The sequence below is a fragment of the Euprymna scolopes genome, chromosome 8, assembly GCF_053919585.1.
Source record: "Euprymna scolopes isolate OS-2025 chromosome 8, ASM5391958v1, whole genome shotgun sequence".
Classification (NCBI taxonomy): Eukaryota; Metazoa; Mollusca; class Cephalopoda; order Sepiida; family Sepiolidae; genus Euprymna; species Euprymna scolopes.
This window is the reverse complement of record NC_136489.1, coordinates 42,391,690-42,415,274: the sequence shown is the minus strand read 5'-3', so window position 1 is coordinate 42,415,274 and position 23,585 is coordinate 42,391,690. Positions and strand designations below refer to the sequence as shown.

Genomic DNA, 23,585 nt, shown 5'->3' with positions numbered 1-23,585 from the left:
ACAATCTTTCCATTTCCCAACTCAAAAATAAATTCTCCCTTCTCATATTTTGCCAAATCTCATTGATCGAAATCTGACAATTTGTATATTCTTGAATCTACATATTACAAAAACGGCCGCTCGAAAACTTTGCAAATATGGCATCACTCTCTACAAGAGACAATCATTTTAAATAAAATAAACCAAATACAATCATATTAACCAACTGCGTCACATCAAGACAGGTTTATAAGCCAAGAATACTTTTATGTTTACATTAAATATACCAGATGTTAATTGTTCTTATACATTTATGCTACTGTGCTAAATCTTGTCTTTACATAGATTGCACATGTGAATACGTTTTTTCAGCACATGCTTATTATATGCCAGCCTTTTTTCTATGTACGATTGACTAATATTCTTTCTTTATATGCTAAAAATAAAACGGATTATGTGAATAATATAGCCGAGACCTTACACACTGAACTATATTGCTCGACTAACATTTAATCATAATCAAAAATTGATACCTTATATACTTCAAAATCTTATGTGATTTTGAAGCCTTTAAACTATCCATTCCTGACTATTTGCAAAGTGTGTCTGCATTATAAATCAATCTAATACTTGCATCAACCAAACTTAACCACAACAACGCATGGCCGGGCAAATACAGCTAGTATTAAAATATTTTTAAAGAATTGCTTATGTGCATATGAGCATCAATGATGTATGTGCTTCGTAAAATTGTGAACTTTTGAATTATTCCAAGCAATAGGAGTAAGTGGACATTTTATTTTTGTTAACTTTACCACTCCTACACGAAATTGTGATTATATATATATATATATATATATATATATATAAAAAACGAAATTTTGTGATTATATATGAGAGAGAGAGAGAGCAAATAGTTAATAAAACATGTTAAACACTTTGAAAAAGAGTTATTAAGTGGATAGTCCTTAATCCGCGGAGTTTCGAAGAAATACTTTCCTTCTCATCAGAGGGTAGGAATTAGCAAAATATGGGACCAGATTTTGCATATAAAAGTATTCGATGAAACTGCAAGTATGTCAAAGATCTTACTTGATAACAAAAAGTGATGCAGAGGGAATATGGCAAAGAAAAGGCTGATTTCACGTGAATGGATAATCTGGTGAAAGGTAAATTATCCAATGACGGTAAAATCCAAAAATATGAATCCAAGAAAGTTAATTAAATTTCCATTCGCTATAGATATATATATATATAAAGCTGAACGTCTGTCTGGTCACGAATAGGCTCCTATATGGTTGACTATTTTAAAAAACTGATTACATATAATGATAGAAAATGTATCAAGACACAGAAATGTGTATGTTTGATCTGGCAGAACGGTGGTTCATAAAAATTGTGGGATCTGCGTTCGCGCCTAACCCCCAAACAATGGAAATAAAATTAAAAAAACGTTTGGGTTTTTGATATAGATGTACATAAGAATACTTTGATAAGTATGTTTCAACTTAAATAGGGATGGTATAATAAAATTTTGAGGTCTGCGTTCACGCCTGTACTCCATGGAAATATGGCACAAACTTTAACAAAGACTTTTCATATCTATTTGATAATTATGTTTCAGTTTGAAGAAATATGGTATATTAAAATTATTGAGTGTTCGTTCGCGCCTGACCTCCATAGAATGTAAATATGTCACAAAGTTTACCAAGGTTTTTTAAAAGGGGTGAGGATCCACAATAACACCTTAATTCACGTTAGCTTTTATTTATTTTTTTGAGTTGAATCATAGTGTCCAATAAATTCACGTTCTTATTCAAGTGAAAGCAAAAAAAAAGAAAGTTGGAACTGTAGACAATTCTTGACACAAATTTTGCATAACTAAATAATAAAAAATAAGAATGTTACTTGTTATCGTGTCAAAAGAAGGAAAAAATCCTGCTCACGTTTTTATGTCTTTTTAAAAACATTTACATAACCTTTTTATTTATATATCTGTTTAAGCTTTTTGTCAGTGTACTAGAAGGAATTCAGTTGATTACAACCCTGAATTCGACTGAGCAATACTACACCGTTCAATCTTGTAAAACTGAAACAAAGCTGTTCTGCTTGAAAAGGGTGCCATTTTCTTCTTATTCATATCGATTCTTTGCTTTAAAAAACTAAAGTGATTACGTGTTTACTTTTTTAATATCCCATTTTGCTGTTTCGGATTATTTTACTAAAGTAAGTAAAGCTTCATTATTTTTCAAAACTTTTTGTTTCTTGGTTTTTCGATATTTCGTCGATATTATTTAGTAAGAGTGTTTAGAAGAAAAGCCAACAAATGACTACCCGAAAAAATAAATATACAAGAAATAAATGTTACCATAGTCAATAAAAGTTGTTTTTTTTTTTGAAATAGTTTTTAATGCTCTTGAACCTAAATTAAAACAAAATTTTAGGCGATTACTTAAATTAGTTTTTATATAAACTATGCACGCCATAATCGAATGTTCCTCAAGCACAAAATAACGGAAAACATTAAATATTCCTTACATTGACAGAACTCTCTTAAATTGTTAACACAGAATGCTCAGGTGTCCCTCCTTCAAATTGAAAACGGGACTCTCCATTTCAAAGTCGCTGCCATTTTGAATTTTTTTCTTTTTTTTTTAAACCGGTTTGTGAATAAAAAAAAATAAATAAAAAAAAATAAATAAAAAATTTTTTTTTTTACAAATTACTTAAAATTACAAACCAATGAACTTTTCTACCATAAAAGTAACTTTTATTGACTATGGTAAGATTTATTTCTTGTATATTTATATTATTATATATATAACATTTTCTCTTTGTAAGGAAACATCATTTTGTTGGTCACTCTTGGCTACGAATCGAAACAAAGTTGATATAAAAAAAATATATATATATTTTCCCGAAAATTATTTTTACTTTCATCATATTTTGCTTAGGGTAAAATTTTTGAGTATCAAAACCTAACCTATCATACTTTCATCAATCACAGCCAATTTTCTGTAGACTGTTTTTGAACCAAGTCAACAACGGGTACTTCTGCTAGTATATATATATATATAGGTTAGAGTGACTATATGCATTGGGCTTGTAGGTAAAATTAAACATTTCATTAAAGCAACATTGTAAAAAGATTTTAGAAATAGCTATTCTTTTTATTGATAAGTAGTTACAAAATAAGTGGGTTAATATTTAAAATTGATTATATGAAAGCTGATAACAGAATTTTTTTTTTAACGTAATCAATGGCTTCAGTTTAACGAAATTTCAAACCAAAATAAGGATTTTGAAGGAATTGGAAGTTAAATACATTTGTTGTAAAGGAAAAAATTTTTTTTTCCCAAACTGAATGAAATATGGATATTGCAAGAAAGTTATTGATAAAAGAAAAAAAATCCCAAGAATTAAATTAGCTTAAGATTAATGATTTTTTTTTCTTTTCACTTTTTTGTAGGAAGAACAAGAGAAAGAAGAATTAAAGAAACAAAGAGAATTATGTCACCTGGACGAGTCTTATATGATAGAACCTCAACAAGCATGGTTGCCACCAAGTAGAACAATTCCATTCGGCAGATGACCATTTTTCAACTTAATTGTAAATATATTCTGTAGAATTAATGGATATACTCAGTAAAGAAATTCACTTCAAGAAAAGCTTGACTTAACATTGAATCTTAATGTGCATAAAAAGCATTTCATATTAAAAACAAAAAAGAGAGATAACTCAAGTGATATTTATCTGTTAAGACTATTTTCCTCCATTTACAAATTCATAAGTTCTGAGATTTATTTAACCATTCTTGTTGCATAATGAAAATAAGTCTAACAAACAATATAGAAATAAAGAGACTTATTTTACTCAAGTGTTTATAGAGATGGGCAACTTGCTTGGAATTATAAATGATGGCTAATTAAAATTAAGACCATATCTACTAATACTACAAAAAGATTCACAAAGTTGGTATTATATTTTTGATTTTTTGGGTTAGATGAATATCTAAAATTTAGAAAAATTCTTTGGGGATCAAGTTCAGTTTGTTTTTCAGTGATATGTACTAATTTGGAAATAAAATATTGGAAAAGGAATTGATTATATAAAGGAGAATGTGTGTGTGTATGCCCAGCCAGAGAAAAATGGGCTGAATAAAGGAGAAAGTTTTCATAGAAATAGGCTACATATTTGTCCAGAGCAACATCAGGTAGCCTTCCTAGATTTTATGTCATCAAAGTATCATTCAAACACTTCCGTGTTTGAATATATGGTTTATTGTTAGTTTTACACATTTAGAACTGATTTAAAGCTTCACCACTCACTCATTCTGCAACCCAGTTTCAAACAATTTTTACAGTTCACAGGTCACTTTCTCAGCTATATTTTGAAAAGAAAATTTTTTCAATTTTCGTTTAGTAAAACATAAAATTACTGTTACAAATTCTCAGAATTTTTGAACAAACGGAGAGATGTTTTTAGGTAGGCTGTTGGTTACCATCGCAACCTCAAATCGGCTGAAAACTGGAGATGAAATAACGATATATATATAAAAAAAACAAAACAAAAAAACTTGCTAATAATTTACTGCTGTCCCGACCTGACGCTCAGGTAATAATTCATAGGTAACAAGTAAAACAGAAAGAAAATATTTTATGTTAAAGCAAAGCCTTAAAAAAATCATGGATTACATAGAAAAATATGAGCATGAAAAGTAATATGGTTAAGATTTAAACATGGAAAAGTAAAAGTACTAGTTAAAACTGGAAAAAAAAGATATTCTACTACAAAATATAAATTTATATCTTAAAATATTGCAGTGTTAATTAATTGATTATATAATAAATTGAATTAAAAGTCTTAATGCTGCAATATTTTAAGTTATAAATTTTTTTTTTTACTAGACTATCTGGTCTTTTTCAGTTTTAATAACTAGTCTTTCTACTTTTCTATAACCTTATTACTTTTCAGGCTCGCATTTTTCTATGTAATATAATATGCATCAATTCACTCAGCCTTTTTATAATGATGGATTCAATTGTGGAATTATAGTTTCTTAGTAACAAGTTAATTGCTTTTTTTTTTCTTTTTTTTCCAAATGAGAAATGGATACTATTTGAAAGCGTCTGGCTAAAAAAAAAAAAAAAAAAAAAATTTTGTTTCCTCGCACAAATAGAATTGAAAACGTTGTGCATGTTTACAGGGCAATCTAAAAAATTCTTTAGATTTTTTGTCAATGTTTGGAGACAAACTGAAGATAAAACAAAAAAAAAAAATTATTTTTTATATTTTAATAGATGAGCCAAAGAAGACAAAGCAATTTGATGAAAAAGTAGAAGAGATCAAAACTTGGTTTCTATTTACACAAATTTACAAAAAGGTGAAAATTAACTACAGAAAAAGAAAAATGTGGATGATTAATTTTGACGAAAAATGTTGCATGCATTTTTATTGGATGAAAAATAGTCTTGTTCATACAAGGATTTTTATTTCATTAAATTTGGCAGTGAAGAGCTGGTTCAATGTTACACTTGAAAAAGAGTGAAACATTTAAAGTTTTGTGTTTATAAAATATGATATACATTTTTTTTATACTACTGAAATAGCGGTAACTGCTTTTCTCTTCATATTAATTTGTGATTTAAGATCCCCTGAGATTCAGCAATAACTACAACTGATTGACACATGAAATTATTTCAATGATACATGTTGAAGATTATTTTATTGGCTGTCTCCTTAAAAATAGAGATAAGACTTCAATGTGTACAAATGAAAATAAAACGAAAAATCTGTATTTATTTTTAAAAAGTTAAAACGAAAAAATGTTTTTATTTATTTATTGTTAAAAAATATACCCAATAGCTTTTATTTATATATATATATATATATATATATATATATATATATATTTATTTATTTCTAGGCAAGAGTTCAACAGCATTTTATAAAAAGATGCTGCTTTTTAGGTGGGAAGATTTTTAAAGTTATTTTTACAAAAAAATTTCTTTGCTTAAAATATTAAGGGTGAAACAAAAATAAAAGAAAAAAAAAATGTTTATCCACTACCAAAAAATATTAATGCATCGAAGGCTATTAAATATTTAAAATAATGATTATTTAAAAGTCCTGCAGTCATTTTTTTTTTTTTTAAATGGAGAATTGAACAACATCAAAATATAACATACAATTTCAATTTACCAGACACAGTCAGAACGAGAGAGAGACATAGATGGGAGACAAGTCAGAACATTGGAAGAAATTCACATTCATTCAAAGATAATGGAGAAGATAGGGTTTTTTTTTTTTTTCTTTTTTACAAGGGAAGATGTGACTTGCTTCAACGCCGAGATCGAGTGACTCTTTTCACAGGAGATTTAGCAGATTTGGGGCTGACTGCCATTTTAACAGCAACTTTCTTTGTTTTCACACCTTGCTTGGAACGCGTCTTTGCAACAGGTGATTGAGTGTCAACTACTTCTTTAGCTTTTGTAGCAGCTCGTCGGGTTAGCGACCGGGCAGGCACATGATTTTCCACTTCTGGTTTTGTCAGAGTTTTAGAAGCTGCCTTTTCTGACCTTTTTTTGGCGACCCCAACATTCTCAATTTCTTGAAATTGTACTCTCTTTATTCGGGTTGTCACTGGAGATGCAAGTTTTGTTTCTAGATGGAAAAAATAAAGAGAGGTAACATTTTATTAAAAACAAAACAATAAAAACTACTTTCGTAAGCAACAAAACTAAAATATCAACTTTTGACAATGAAAAAAAAAATAAAAGTAAACATTTCATTTTTCAAAATCTTTATGGAAGTCGATCACAACAAAGCATTAAACCAGTTGATAATAAGGAGCTAATCATTAATAAAAAGGAAGAGAAAAGTAGAATCAACTTCAAGACAAGCCAAGCCCATCATTCAATCTTCTGAATGAGAAATATGCTAACCAAAAAGTAAGCCGTTCAAAGTCCAATAGGAAATCAACTGATTGACACATGGAATTATTTCCAAGGTAATCTATCCCTATAAAAATTACTGTTCATCATTGCATTAAATTTGTTTCGATGAAGGCTAAAGTTGAAAAATGAAGTCTTGAACATATGTCTGAGGTGTGAAGTAATAACAGCCAATGGAAAAATGTTTAAATTGAGCCCCCTTCCCTCCTGTATAGCTTTTTATAATATGTACTGATGCTAATTAGTTTAAATTTAAGTTACTATTTACTTGCCTTATCAAGAAGGCAGAGTTAGACACAAGTTCATTTTTTTAATTTGGTGAAAATCCAACTCCCAAAAAGGAATATTAAATGGGACATGAATAAGAATTGCCTCAGTCTAAAAAGATCTCTTCCTCGCTGACCAGGGACAGAAAATAAAGTGTCGCATCAAGAGCAGGGGAAAACAACAAAAAAATAAAACCTCTCCAATCAGTTTCAACTAAGCCAAAAGACATTTGTCGTACTCCACATCGGTTCAAGCAAAATGAACAGATTCATAGAAATCAGCCGGAAAAGAGAAAACGAAGTGTGAGACCATGAAAATATTTGTAAAAGAAGCACAGGGATGCAACAGTGATTGGTGTTTTCTGTTTTTCTGTTTTTATTTTTATTTTTTTTTTTTTTTTTTTTTTTTTTTACAAGGTAGTCACCACTTATCAAGGCCTGGAAGCCACTCAGGGATAAGGGTTATTGTGTGTACAGTATGTTATTATCTTATGAGCCTATCGGAGAGAAATGATTTAATGATCGAGAAAACATTTCCAGTTATACTGTAGCTGGAAATCTTGTGTAGTAGGCCTTTATGCCATACTATATTGAAGACCTTCGATATGTCAAGAGATTCGCTAATCCTATGAGATATAACAGTTAGCACATCTGCTGTAGATCTTGCAGAATGGAAACCATATTGCGTGTCACTAAGGTTATTTCTGCTGAGGTGGTTGACTACTTCTCTATTTGATATGGATTCCAGCAGCTTACTCATGACACACAGGAGACTTATTGGTCTGTACTGAGAGGGAGAGGACTTATCACCTGAGTTTTTAAATACAGGGCATACTGATGAGGTTTTCCAAGGTGTTGGGAAGCACTTCTCTTTAAGGCAACGCTTAAACAGTTTTGTAAGTATGGGGGCAAGTTCTAGTTGAATCTTTTTCAGCACAATGATTGGAATACCGTCAGGGCCAGTTGCTTTACTGGAATCAAGGTTCTTGATTAGCTTGGCGACATAACGCACAGACATTTGTATGTTGCAGAGCGTGTTGTCCGTTATAGGAGGAAATACGGGGAGTTGATGGCCTTTATCACATAGGGTAGAATTAGCTGCATAGTTCTTGGCAAATAGTTTGGCCTTGTCTGATGCTGACGAGATGACCTCAGGTCCATTGATGATGGTTGGGATAGAACGCACACTTCTGTTCAGGATCCTCTTTGCTATTTTCCAAAACTGGTGGGAACCAAGCCACTGATCAGCTACTTTGGATTTAACGGACTGAGCATATAACTCTCTTGCATTTTTTATTACTCTTTTGCAGTTGTTGCTGGCAGTTTTGATGGCAGCTTTAGTCTCAGTGCATCTATTACGTTGGTAGCTTTGGAAAAAGTGATTTCTGTGCGCGATGGCAGCAGCATATTCTGGGGAGAACCATGGCTGGCTGTTAGGTTTTTGTTGGAATTTTTTGGATGGTATGAATCGGTCTATGTCTACAATTAGCTATTCGGTCAGGTCTGATACTATGGAGGACACATCTTTTTTAAACATGGAATGCAGTGGTCGACCGGATATAAGTATACGGAAGTTATCCCAGTAGAGTATCGATATACAGTACGGTGGAGAGGTACATCTCCAGACTTATTGCATTTCGTTTTTACCTTAACTGCTACAGCGGCGTGGTCAGAAGATCCCAGAGGAGACAGAACGGAACTTGAACATAGCTCAGGAGAAGTTGTGAGAAAAAGGTCTAGAAGGCTAGCATACTGACCGGAATTATCGGGCACTCGGGTGGGTTCATGGACGATCTGGGTGAGGTCATAGGCAATGGCAAAATCATGACAGAACCTCCTCTCATCATCTGTCTTGATAGAGTGGGTCAGCCATTGCACATTGTGGACATTGAAGTCACCACAAATGTGGATGTTAGCTGAAGGGTGAGCAGACAGGATGTGGTCAATTTTTTCGGATATGCTCTTAAGGATAGTAACTTCGCTGTTGTGGGGGCGATAGAGAGCGAATATAAATGCAGTGGTGTAAGTAAGTGAAACCCGGAAGCACATATAAGGTAAATTAGGGTCTTCTCTGGAGATATCCCTACCACACGGAAAGCCATCTTTAATGTAGGCACATATTCCATGTTGATCTTTGGGGTCAAAATCAGATGTTAAGTTAGAGTATCCTTTAATTATGAATTTGTCAAGGGAAGCTGTCGGCCTAATGCCTCCTGTAAATGGGTTTCAACCTCTGGAAGGTAGGAACAGAGACTCCTGATGTTGGAGAAGGAGACATGGTAGTAGGGGTCTACGTTGGAGGATTGGGTTCTAGGTTTACACATGTTATTTTTCTGGAGGTATTTCGTTTTGAGGATTGGGATTTGTGGAACAGGTCGACAGACTTGGTTAGAGCAGGACAGAGAGGGAAGGTAGGAGAGAAAAGGAGAGGAATTTTTAATTTTGTTTTTTTGAAGCCATGATAAGGTTAAGCCGTAACAATTACCCACTAGTGCGGAATCTAGAGGCCCCACTCGAAACTACTGCATGGTTCAGAGCCAATTCACCAAATGGCAATACAGCAGCCCCAGTATCTTGCACCTGCTGATAGGACGGCTTCCTTAGTGGTTAATCCAAGGTTCGGGTCCCTGACTATCAGGCGCATACCGTCAGCCCAGATGAAACGTTTACCTCCAGCATCCTTACTAGTGACATGGCCACAAGGATAGACATAGGAACAGAAAATATCCGATATCTCAGGCTACTGTTCGCGAAGTACTGTCGTCCTGGAAAGCAGCTTTTTCTTCACCCTTTGTCACATCACTCATTGGAAATGAGGACTGAGGAACAAATGTGGGATCAGGTTAGATTAAATACTTATAAATCCTAAGAGGGTGAAACTAGTAGTTGGTGCATCAGACCAGATTCGACAACAGTACTCTATTATGGACAGATGGTAAAATTTAACAAATGGGTTGAACAAGTTTTTTTTAAATATTGAAACAAGTCATTAGAATATCTAAGAGACCAGCCAAGATTTTACGTAGACGATTTCATTGTCATCCAGAATGCCACCATCTTCTTCAATTTCAATCCACACGAGGGAAATTAAAATCTGTTAGCAAGAGAAAGACCCTAATTGTATGTGGAGGGGAGTAGGTAATCTTTGATAAATATCTTCTTTATTCTCTACCCGCATCATTTTTAAGTAACACATGATACAAAACAAAATAGAAACAGAAAGAAGGATAAAGCAACGAAAAAATAAAATCAAGTTAAATGACAAAAACCACAAGTAATGCTCTAGCAATTCAGAAACTAGTGTGTTTATATATATATATATTTAGGCAAATTTCTTAAAGTAAAAAAGCCTTTTTTGAATTATAAATAGAGTAATTCACACTGAAAAACAGATCTCACATCCCATTTGCAGTTTTATTATCATTGAAGTTTGATTAAAAGTTTGTTCTGAATTAACACTTTTTTTTAAAATAACTACTTATTTGCTAGAATCGGGAATAATTTAAATGAATGTGATATTGCAGTCTGTCTAAAATTTTTAAAAACAGAATTTCAACCCTTACATATTCCAATTTAGTATGCTGATCATTTTTTTTTCTATTATTACATTCTTATTAATACATATTTGGAAAGAACATTGACACTGCCAATTGGTCAGTCAGCTGACGACGTTTTCTATCAATTGCCAAAATTTGGATATTAAATTTACTAACTAATCATTTTTTTTAATGCAAATATATTAAAAACAGTTACCTGTTTCTTCATCTTTCTTGGTCGTTCTTCTGTTTCATAAAAAAAAAAAAAAAAAAAAAAAGTCAAATTTAAAAAAATTATTTATTTGATCAGAAGAAAAATTCAATCAAATTTTAAATTGATAAAATATTATAAACCAAATTATTAAATCATTAGACAATATTTTAACTATTTTTTTTCTGGCCATCATAAACTTTAAAGCTTTAGGAAAATTTTTTTTTTAAGTGAGAAACAGCAAAACTTTTTAAAGTTTTTACAGCAAACTAACTAAGCAATATTCAAAAGTCACAATTTAACAATGCAACATCAATACCAATCTATACATACTTTGATTTAGTCGCACTTCCTGGTTTTGCAACTTTTATTTTCGGTGAAGGTGCTGCCAAGTCTGATGCTCCTCTTTTTCTAGTAAGTCGCCTTCAGTTTCAATAAAAGATACAAAAATATTGAAAAAGTTAAAAAATAAAAATGATCAGTCATAAAATCATATTTTTGAACACAACCAAGAAAAAGAAAAGTGAAGAAAATATGTCCTTTGATCATTTAAGACAATTTTGTGATTTGAGTTTTTGTTTGCCATATTGCCATTTGCTGGTCACCTTTTAGAAATTGACTTTCAAACTAACCTATTTCTGACTAGGTCTTTTTTTTTTTTTTTTATTCCTCTTCCAACTATGTTTTCCTCGGTTTTCAATTGCCAACACTCCTCAACTGTTCTACATCTACCAACTTAAGAATTCTCTTTATGCTGTCCAGATTTAAACTTCTAAGCAGTGTTGGGACGATTCCTAATTTTTATACGATTCCGATTCCAGGAAAATATTGATTAACGATTCCGATACCAAGTACGATTCCGATTCCCAGGGAATTATTGTTTTGAAATATACCAGGTAGTTTTATACTTATGGTCGGTAGTTCCCAAATGTTCCCTAACTTTGGAAGAGATATTTTATGTCTACACCGTCGTGTTTTGGTTTAAATAAAATTATTATATAGTAAACTAAACGGAAAAATTATCAAAATTTATTTTAGAGAAAATTTATTTTACTTAATTGGAATATAGAAAAATAAACAAAGAAAATAGAATTTATCCTTCAGAGAAAAAACAAATAAAATAGAATTTATATAACAGAACAAAAACAAGAAAATTAGAAATAAATTAACACGATTCATTATTTTGGTCCTCATAGTTTACAGATTTAATGAATTAAATAAAAAAAATATAGCGGAAGAGAAAGAAAATATATACTAATTAAATATAAAAAAAGATAAATATTTAATTTAATAATTTATAAATGAACGTGCGTAATGAAAAAAACAATATACCACGTGACATGGCGCTGTAGATACAAAATAACCCTTCCAAAGTTAACGACCATATTTGAGAAATACCATTAATCGAAAGTTTTTGTGTTTTATACCAAAAGGTAGGTATAGCGAAAAGTTACAAGTAAAGGAATTTCAAAAAACAATTTTTTGTTTGGCTATTGATAGTTGTATTTGTGACGGCAGTTCTTCAGACCTCCATAATTCACAAAGAGTAGTTAACACCTATTGTTTTTTCTTACTTTTTCATTACTTTTACACGTTTCTAACGTGAAGAATAAGTTTAGCCAAACTAATTTTGAAATAAGGTATATCAAGGGAACACATATAAAAATGATACCACTATAAAAAACAAATGAAATACTAGATAAAATTGAGCAAAAATAGTTACCAAAATTACATAAAAAGATAAAAAACAAAAAATGAAGTTTGTTGAGTGAAATGAATTATTGAAAGAAAATTAATTGAACTAATAGAAATGTTAAATAAAAAAAAAATGTCACATTTCAATATTTTTTTAATAATTCTCAGGGTTGTCGAAATTAAAAATTAAGTGATTTTTTTTTAATTAGACTTATTTCGAAGCTTGTTAGCTTGAAAAATACATTTAAAAACCTGGTTTTTTTATATAAATAAATTGAAAAAAAAAAAAAAAAAAAAACGCAATTAAAAAAATTTAATTGATAATTGAAACTTTAAAAACATTAAACATTGAAAAATTACTTATCTCACAAATTAACGTCCAATAAAGTAGATCCAGTCTTACAGGAATTCGGTTATAATAAATATATCTTTCCCAAACTTAAAAATTAAATTTTTTTTTTTTTTTTTTTTTTTTTTTGGAGAGAGAGAGTGCTTTAAAATCGCTGGGGAATGCCGCCTAAAATTTTAAAGTAAATTTTAGGAGTTTAGTGCCTTTCAAAGACGGTTATCATAATTTATTATCATCCTTTAATTTCCTTTTTTCCTCCCCCACACCTTTCCATGTGGTTCAGTAGTTAACCAGTGCTGCTGTCAGTCAGCTATCTTTACCTAAGTTTTAATTTCTAGTTAAAAGAATTTTTCATGAATAGAATCAGCATTTTTAAAAATTATTTTTTTAGTTGTATATATTGTATTTACTCTTTGAAGTTAAGGAAGGTTAAAAAAATTGGTGACTTAGGCAAAAAAAAAAAAAAAAAAAGACTGCGATTTCGACCCTCACTAATAAAACTGCTCTGAGTGACTAGTTGGTAATTTTTTGTTCCTTTTCTTTTTTATTTTGCTCCTCCAATTCATTTGGATGCTTCATAGTTAAATGTTTTAACATGTTGGTTGTGGTCATGTTAGATGGTTTTGTTCCTCGCGATATTTTAATTTGACAGACTTTGGCAAATGGCTTTCAACTCATGATCTTCAACTTCAAAAAGTTTCCATGCAAGACTTTTTTTGGACTTTGAGGCGATATTAGAAAATTCAGTTTATCTGTAAACAAATAAATTACTATTAAATTTTGTTTTAAAGCTAGTCACTTATTTGGATAATTAATTGAAAATAATCCGCTAAAAAAGACAAAAATATAAAGGGATGGAGCGGTAAATTGTACCAACCAGTAGTTAACAAAAAAACTTATAGAATTTAATTTTTGAAACCAATGTATAAAAGTTTACATAATGAAATGCAAATATGCATTTCTTTTGAATTTTTTTTTTTTTTGGTTGACTGTGTTCAATTCACACATGGTTGATGCGGTTCAATATTGCTAAACTATAAGTCTTAAGTAAAATTCTATTTATAAATACTTTTTAAAATGAAATTATTTAATTAATCGTAAATATTATCTAGACAAAAATTAATTGATTACAACACCTTTTAAAAAATATATATTAATTTCTTTTTCGTTCGGAAAAAAAACTGCGTCAAACACTTTTTTTTAAATTTTCAATTTAAAATTCTAGAAAAAAGATTATATTATTCTGCTTTTAATATAATCAAATTCAGGGTTTTATCTTTCTGGAAAAAAAAATTAAAAAAATGGATTTTATTTCAATGAAATTTAAAAAAAAAACAACTTGACTGAATTGAATTAATTACCCTTAAATTAACGAAGGGGTTATTTAATAACTTTAGGTTTGGAAGAGATAGGTATGGGGTCGTTTTTTTTTAAACTTCAAAAGAAGCCGACTACTGTCCAAATTTTGCGAAATAATACGTGATCAATTTCATTTTAGAGATATTTCTTTCAAAAGCCTTCTTTTAAAAAAAGAAAAAAAAGTATATTGTTCTATTAAACCTTTTACTGTTTAAATAATTTGACTTTGCTCGTTTTAAGAAAATATAAGTTGAAAAAGCATTTTCATTCACTATTAGAAGATTTGTCAGTAAAAAAAAACAGTCGCCAAAAAGATAAGCGTTTTTTATTTAATTTTTACTCGCAATGTAGAACCCTGCATACTTCTTTTCAAGTTAACTCTTTTGTAGTTTTGATCACAATAGATCTGAATGAATGAACCTTGTAAGGGAGGGGGCACTAAGCATTGCCCTGTTAATAATGAATTTCTTTGGTTTCTTTTTATAACATGCTACATTTCTCTCTTGCAGTTAGAAATATCAGGAATTTTTTTTCTTTTTTTCAACATCAGACTAAAAGAATCGTAATGAAGGAATCGGAAAATTAAGGTATTTTTTAACGATGCGATTCCGATGCCTCCCAAAATACACGATTCTTACGATTAACGATTCCGATTAATCGTCCCACCACTACTTCTAAGTTTATCAGATCTTTAAAACTCTCATTACAAATCATATTCTCATATCATTCCTTTCTATGCAACATGTCCTCAACCCACATTGGTTAGGTTTGGTTTGGCTTTGTTTAACGGCATATCAACCGTTTTCAGGTTATTTAATGCCAAACCCAGAATTAAAGAAAAAAAAAAAATTATATGTATTCAAAGTACTTTATGTCTTCAAGTATCTGTTTAGTTCAATAGTTTTTTTTGTTTTAATATCTAACGATCTCTTCTTTTTTTTTATATCCTCAAATATTCATAAGATTTAGTTGGGTTGTTTCAAAGAATAATTTATATTTTTGTAAAGATCCTTGTTACTCTTAAAAAGAATAATATTTCGTCCAAACAGTTGTTTTCGAAAAGTTTCTTCATGCTGTTGTGTTTGAGATTGTTTTCTAGCATTATCTAGAGCTCTACATTCCATGAAAAGATGTTTAATGGTGCAAGTTTTCTGGCAGAATGGGCATTGTGGTTGTTGTTCTTGATTTAGAATGAAGGAGTGTGTGAATTTTGTATGGCTAATATGGATTCTAGTTATAACGACTTGTTCTTTTCTGGATTTTGGGGGAGTTTGTCTCCATTTTCCCAGTATGGGTTTGATTTGGTATAATTTGTTATTTTGTTATTCCATTGTCGTTGCTATTTTGTGTGAATTAATTCATTAATTTGGGGTTTGAAGTCAGTATATGGTATGTTTATTGTATCTGGTTTCAAGTTTAGAATTGATTTGGCTGCTAAGTCGGCTCTTTCATTTCCTCTTATGCCGATGTGACTTGGGATCCAACATATAAATATTTCTTTGTGTTCAGATAATGAATCAATTCTGTTTGTTAGTTTGATGATTAGAGGGTTTTCAAGTTTGTTGTCATTTAGAGATGTTAAAATGGAAAGTGAATCCGAAAGAATTAGGAATTTCCTTCTTTTTTTTTTTTTCATCTTTTTCTAGAATGATGAGTGCGAGGTCGATGGCACATGTTTTGACTGTAAAAATAGAATTTTCTGCTGGAAGAGTTTTTTTTTTAAAGGGTTTTTTCATTAGACACGGCAGCACATGCCACTATTATGGTCTTTAGAGCCATCAGTGAAAATAGGTAGAGGGTCTGGATATTTCAACAGAATATTAGACTTTTTCTTGGTAGATATTAGGGTGGGTTTTCCCTTTTGGGAGCTCATTTAAGTTTAGCATTACTTTCAGTTTTTTGAGTATCCAAGGTGGGGTTTTAGGTAGTATGTGTTCTTGGTTATTTTCTAGTCATTTCTGATTCCTGCAGTATTGCTTTCATTTTAAGACTAAAGGGCTTTATAGCCTTTCTTTTTGCTTCAAATGCCTCTTTATATCTTGGATTGAATGTAGCTTCGTATGCTGGATTATTTCGTTGTGCTTTTAATTTAGTGTAATATTGTGCACTCAGTTTTTGACTCCTTATATTTATAGGTATTTCATTGGCCTCTACATGGAGGTTTTCAACTGGGGACGTTCTGAAAGCACCGAGTGCTAATCTCAGTCCTCTATGACAAATTGGATCTAAAATCTTTAGGTAGGATTTTCTGGCTGATTGGTATATAAAACTACCATAGTCAAGTTTAGATCTAATCAAAGTCCTATATAATCTTATTAGTGTTTCTTGATCAGCTCTCCATTCTGTATGAGCTATTACACGTAGTAGTTGCAGTCTTTTGTTGCAGCTATTTCTTAGATTCTTCAGATGGGGGATGAATGACAGTTTTTTGTCAAATATTAGACCCAGAAATTTGTGTTCTATGGTGGGGATTATTTTTCTTCCAAGCTTCAATGTGAGGTCATGAAGTTTTCTCTTGTGGCAGAAATGAACGCATTTGGTTTTGAATTGGGAAAATTTATATCCATTTTCCATTGCCCATTTGTCTAATTTATTTAAGCAGTGTTGGAGTTTGCGTTCAATGGTGCATATACACTTGGATCTGCAAAACACCAGTAGGTCATCTACATATAAAGATCCCTCTCCACCAGAGTCCAAACATTTTACTATGCTGTTCATTTTAACATTGAACAGTGTTACAGATAAAATGCTACCTTGAGGTACTCCTTCCTCTTGATTTGTGGTGTCTAAGTAGATCCAATGTGGACTAAATTTTTGGTCAGATAAAAATCCTTTCATAAATTGTGGGAGTCTGCCTTTTAGTTCCAATTCATGCAAGTCTCATAATTCCATATTTCCACGTAGTATCGTAGACCTTCTCCAGATCAAAAAATATTGCTGATAGGTGCTCATTTCTTATAGAGGCTTCCCTTATAGCTGTTTCCAGTCTAACCAAGTGATCTGTTGTGCTTCTCTTATTACGGAATCCACATTGTAGGTTGGAGATAAGATTGTTGGTTTTTAGGTACCAAACCAATCAATCATTTATTATTCTCTCCATTATTTTGCACAAGCAGCTAGTCAGTGAGATTGGTCTGTAGTTTTGTGGATTCGAATGGTCTTTTCCTGGTTTTGGTGTTGCTGTTATTGTGGTTTGCCTCCACAAGTCAGGAAATTCGCCTTCTGTCCATAATTTGTTGTAAGTTTTTAGTAGCAACTTCAATGGGAGTTGTCGCAGGAATTTGTAATGGATTTCATCAGGTCCTACGGCTGTGTTGTGGGATTTTCTAATTCGGTTAATTTAAGAAGTTTATAATCTTCTAGGTTTTTGGATTTAAAGTTTAATTTGTATTGTTCGATATTTTGTTTAATCGTTATAAATTTTAAGTTCTAGGAGTTTTGAGAAAAAGTTTCAGCTAGTAGGTCTGCCATATTCTTTTCATCAATTACTCTGGTGTTGTTTTTAAGCAGGTGCTCAATTGGTGTTGATTGATGTTTACCTGAAATTTTTCTAATCATCTCCCATATTACTCACGGTTCTGTAAAGGAATTTAATTTAGTGACATAATTTTCCCAACACTTTTTTATCTGCTTTTATTACCCTACGAGCTTTAGCTCTATTTAATTTCTATTAGATTTGAAGTTGTGGGTTGTTTCTGAAGTTTCTTCAGTGCAATTTTTTGCAATTTGATGGATTCCCAACATTTATTGTCAAAGCAGGGTCTGTTGTACCGGTTAAATGCTGAAGTTTTAGGAATGCATTCATTTGCAATTTCTACTAGTGTTTATGTGAAAAATTCTACACTGTTGTTTGTCTCTATCATTCAACTTATGTCTACATTTTTCTTTATATAATTGCCAGTTGGCCTTAGTTTCCATCTGGGAAATTTTTCGCTGTTGAATTCTGGAATTTCTATCACTATTGGAAAATGATCACTGCAGCAAGTGTCATCATATACTTTCCAGGTTAAGTTCATATATAGTGATGGATCACATAGGACATTGGTTAGGTTTTACTTCTATACATCACATCATGTACACATGCCCGATATAAATAAACTGCTTAGTACTGGCAGAAGTTTACTGAAGTTACTTTACCTCCAACTCTTGCAGTTATACCAGCACCTATACGTACTCTAACGGTATCACCAAGTTATCAATTTTAATACTGTAGATATATTTCTCTTATACATAAAAATCTATAAGCGAGATAAAAGAGATTCATAAATTATAAGAACCTCAATAAATCAATTTGGTGAAAAGTTCATTTATCTTTGATAAAGTTTGTTTAAAAGTTTTGCAGAATCATCAAATTAATTCTTAGTCCTGACAAAAAGATAACATCAACATTTTGGAGGATTCGTTTGTTGCATCAAAGTTGGGCAGTAATAAAAATAATTAAAAAAAAAATAAAAAGTTAACCACAAACTAGGGTCATTATCAATTATGTGAAATCAAAGTGTCAGGCAAACTTGAAAACGGACATGTTATTCATATAATAGATATTGAAAACTTTTGAGAGACATTTTCCTAAAACTTCAAACCAGTTCAAAAATTAAGGAATCTATTTTTTCTCCAGAATTGACAGCAGTACACATTGAACGTGTAAAGATTTTAATTATTGGATTTGTAGTTTCAAAGTGGTTTCCATTCTCATCCAAATGAACAAGAAATTATGAAGAAATAAGTTTTCTTAATTATGGCTTAAAACATTCAAAATCTGATACACAGCTGCCGAAATAAGGCAATATTTTTTAGCCAACATTTTTTTTTTTTTACATGCTTAAATTAATTACATTTTACTTACCTAACAGACGATTCTTCATCTTCAACATTTTCAGTTGCCTTCTTGGAAATAGGTTTCTTAAAGAAGAAAAAAAGAAATTTTTTTTAGTCTTATAAAAATTTAATTTCAAAAATCATAAAAAATTAATGACTAGCATGGTATCTTTAAAAAAAAAAAAAAAAAAAAATTGCCTGTAAGTGTTTATTGTATTCAAGTTAAAGATTTTAATCTTTTACCAATTAATACAAAAGAAAAAAAATTGTCCAAAGTTTGGTGTTCCTCATTTATAAATAAACAAGTTCAAATCATGCTTAGCATTTTTTTTGTTATTTATGTAATGCATTTCTATAATAGATCATGAAATATGTTATTTATATAAATCATAAAATATATTCTTATTTGTATAATAAATTATGAAACATTTTAAATTTGTCTTTACATAAGCAGTAGTTTGTTGCTACCGTCATGAGCATGTTTCAGTCTACTAGTATTTACTAACTAGAGACCTCTTCAGGCAACAACCCTTATTTTTAAATACTAGTAGACCAAAACATGCTCATGACTGTGTAGCAACAAACTACTGCTTATGTAAAGACAAATTTAAAATGTAACTTGCTCTACTTCTGTATTGAGCACTATTGTATAAACCTCGTTATATTTCACTAGTTTCCCTGCCTTTGAAAAATAGCAACCTCAAATAAATTATGAAATATATTCTTATTTATATAATAAATCATGAAATATATTCTTATTTATATAATAAATCATGAAATATATTCTTATTTATATAATAAATCATGAAATATATTCTTATTTATATAATAAATCATGAAATATATTCTTATTTATATAATAAATCATGAAATATATTCTTATTTATATAATAAATCATGAAATATATTCTTATTTATATAATAAATCATGAAATATATTCTTATTTATATAATAAATCATGAAATATATTCTTATTTATATAATAAATCATGAAATATATTCTTATTTATATAATAAATCATGAAATATATTCTTATTTATATAATAAATCATGAAATATATTCTTATTTATATAATAAATCATGAAATATATTCTTATTTATATAATAAATCATGAAATATATTCTTATTTATATAATAACTCATTAAATATATTCTTATTTATATAATAACTCATTAAATATATTCTTTATATAATAAATTGGGAAATAATTACATTATTTCTAACATCCACAAAGATGAGGGAGAGCGTAATGTTTTGATCCAATACGACAAAATACTTACTATTTGCGTCAGACCATCATCCACTGTTTCATTCTTATTTGTCCGTCTTGTTCCGCGGGCAGATTTTCTTGTGCTCACCTCTTCGGCAGCACTCTCGCTCTCAGAAACCTGTTGAGTTTTCTTGCTTTGTTGATTTGTTTTACCAACGGGTGATTTGATTACTGCTACCTTTTCAGCTCCTCTTTTTTGACCCCGGGTCCCTTTCTTTGTTGCAACTGCTTGATTTTCATCAGCGGCTAAGGACACATTTGCTGGCGATGTTAGTTCAACTATTTTGCATGAACTTTCAATCGTCTCTAGCGAAGAATCTATCACATCCAGATCTCTCTTAGCATTTCTGGCAGTCAGACTTGTAGTTTTGGACTCTTTTGCAGAACTCCTGGCACTTCGAGTGGACGTTGGTTTAATATTTGTCATAGATGTCTGATTTTTTGCTGCGTTTCTGCTACTTCGCGTGGTATTGGCTGAAAAGTTTTCATCGTTTTCAGTAGATTTGGTAACTTCCATTTTCTTTGGAGACCTGGCGCTTCGAGTGGTGCCAGTTTGTATTGACTCGTCAGTTTTCGTAGATTTATTAACATTTCTGGTCCTTCTAGTTGGGAGGGGTTCAATATTTTCGACAGGATTGCCACTTTTCTGTTCTTTTGCTGTGGTGTTTCTGGTGCCCCGTGTTGAAGTAATAAGAGATTCTACATCTTTTATTGGGGCATTTCTAGTACTCCTAGTTGAAGCTGGAACTGGTTTACTCTTTTCAGCTAAATCTGCAGCGATTTCATTTGCATTAGATTTCTGCCTTGTAGCATTTCGGCCACTTCTCGTAGAGGCTTGTGTAACAGGCGTTTCTTTAATTTCTTTAGCTTGTCGTTCTTTTACTGGAGCATTTCTTGTGCTCCTTGTGGAAGCTTCGACTGGTTCACTTGTTTTGGAAAGATCTACAGATGTTTCATTTTCAATAGATTTCCGTCTTGTAGCCTTCCTGATATTTCTCTTAGAAATTGTAACCAATTCTGTAGGTTGTGTAACAGCCAATTCTTTATCTTCCTGAAATTTAGGGTCTTTTGTTTTGGCATTTCTTGTGTTTCTTGTTGAAGTTGTGGTGGCTTCTTTCTTTTTAGACAAGTCTGCAAGTTTCTCATTTTCAAGAGATTGTCGCCTTGTAGCATTTCTACTACTCCTCGTCGAAGCTGTGACAGATTCCGTAGATTGTGTAACAGTCGATTCCTCATCTTCTGGAGTTTGGAGTTCTTTCGTTGCAACATTTCTTGTGCTTCTTGTAGAAGTAAGTTTTTCAGTTTTTGCTTGTCTAGTAGCATTTCTGCGACTTCTTGTAGAAGTTGTTGCCACAGATTCAATCATTTTTTCATCTTTAGCAGCATTCCTGCTACTCCTTGTAGAACTAGTTGGAACTGATTTGGCATTTCCAGAAGCATCAAGAGATTTATCAGTGTCTGTAGATTTCATTTTTTGTTTAGCATTTTTCGTGCTTCTCAATGTTGTAATAGAGTCAGAAGACTCAATCTTTTCAATAGATTTAGTTATCGCTTCTTTCCTAGCATTTCTGGTGCTTTTGGCAGTAGTTGGCAATATGGTTTCAGTTGATTTAGTTATTTGGGCATTTTTGGTGGCTTTAAGGTCCGGTTTTTTAGCAGGCAGTTCATCTACAGTCTTTGATTTCTTTTTAGGGGAAGGTGCTACAGCTTCTTCATCATCACCATGAGGATCAAGCAGTGTAGAAGCTTTCGGACTGGATGGTTTATTTGCCTTAGCACTCGTTCTCTTTACTGTCATCCTCCGCCTCATTGTTTTTTCCTCGGAACTTAGACTATTATTAAGTTTCTCCTCGTTTGTCTTGTTAGAGTTACGGTTGGAGCTTTCTTCTGTAATTTTTTGATCAGCAACTGCTTTCTGGGGAGATTTGGATTTTTCTAGGAACAAATCTTTTATTCCATCGACATTTGGACTAGAGATCGATTTACGAAAAGTAAATGTATTTCGTACACCAATTAATAAAGGACTTTTCTCAACCTGAGCATGAAACATTTCTTTTACTCCACCCAATCTGTCAGACTGTCTACGTTTTGGTGTCTTGGTCAATTCTTTCAGTCCGACCAATTTGTCCGGCTGTCTACGTTTTGGTGTCTTCGCTAATTCTTTCAGTCCAACCAATTTGTCTGACTGTCTACGTTTTGGTGTTTTGGCCAATTCTTTCAGTCCGACCAATTTGTCCGACTGTCTACGTTTTGGCGTTTTGACTAATTCTTTCAGTCCGACCAATTTGTCAGACTGTCTACGTTTTGGTGTTTTGGCCAATTCTTTCAGTCCGACCAATTTGTCAGACTGTCTACGTTTTGGTGTTTTGGTCAATTCTTTCAGTCCAACCAATTTGTCGGACTGTCTACGTTTTGGTGTCTTGGCCAATTCTTTCACTCCACCCAATCTGTCAGACTGTCTACGTTTTGGAGTCTTTGCTAGTTCTTTTAATCCAACCAATTTGTCTGACTGCCTGCGTTTCGATAACTGTACAAATTGGCTTGCATTATCAGCTTTGTTTGCTTCAGAGATACTTGCATCTAAACTTATATCAGATTTCAACGGGGACACAAACATATAATCTGGCGCAGCAGGACTATCAGGAATCAAATCATACAGGTTTTCTTCAGTTGATCTTTCCAAACGTGGAGATTTTGATAAACTTTTACGGCAGTTAGAAAGCTGAAAAAAATATATAAACAAAATTTAAACTAAATACAACCAATGTTTTTTTTTATTTTCTTAATATTTTTTGGTAATTGTCCAAACCACTCATTAAAAAAATGAAAAAGAAAAATCTGCAGGATATACAAATACATGACAGAAAACCTTGTATTCCAAAAATCATGAAAATTGATAGTTTTATTTCTATAAAAAAAAAAATCATTTTTAAGCAATTCAATTTCCTTGGTTATGAAAGATTTGAGTTTTTCTTTCTCCAGATTGTTTCAAGATAGCATTGCAAGCTCCTCACTTGTGGTGTGGCCATAAAATTGATTTCTTAAAACAAAACTATATTATCAATCTATGTGTTTTTTGGAATATATTTATTCGGTCACCAATAAATACAATATACAGACTTCTGTTCATTCTTGTTTTTTTA

The 23,585-nt window shown here is 31.3% G+C and overlaps 2 protein-coding genes across 6 annotated transcripts in view; one reads left to right on the top strand and one right to left on the bottom strand.

Annotated features, from left to right (window-relative positions):
• LOC145283530 (uncharacterized) overlaps positions 1–3,648 on the top strand; it is a 260,711-nt gene extending 257,063 nt beyond the window's left edge. For all 5 annotated transcript variants that reach the window (XM_080132400.1, XM_080132397.1, XM_080132396.1 and 2 more), the window contains exon 11: positions 3,449–3,648. In XM_080132400.1, the coding sequence (XP_079988526.1) occupies positions 3,449–3,571 (123 nt within the window). In that variant the 3' untranslated portion in view covers positions 3,572–3,648. The remainder of the gene's footprint in view (positions 1–3,448) is intronic.
• Positions 3,649–6,100: 2,452 nt separating this feature from the next.
• The window catches only part of LOC145283529 (uncharacterized), an 89,125-nt gene continuing 71,640 nt past the window's right edge, over positions 6,101–23,585 (bottom strand). The window contains exons 9-13 of the mRNA XM_080132395.1: positions 20,453–23,164; positions 19,196–19,251; positions 11,280–11,369; positions 10,953–10,981; positions 6,101–6,643 (exon numbers count right to left, since the gene is read on the bottom strand). Coding sequence (XP_079988521.1) covers positions 6,321–6,643; positions 10,953–10,981; positions 11,280–11,369; positions 19,196–19,251; positions 20,453–23,164 — 3,210 coding nt within the window. The 3' untranslated portion in view covers positions 6,101–6,320. The remainder of the gene's footprint in view (positions 6,644–10,952; positions 10,982–11,279; positions 11,370–19,195; positions 19,252–20,452; positions 23,165–23,585) is intronic.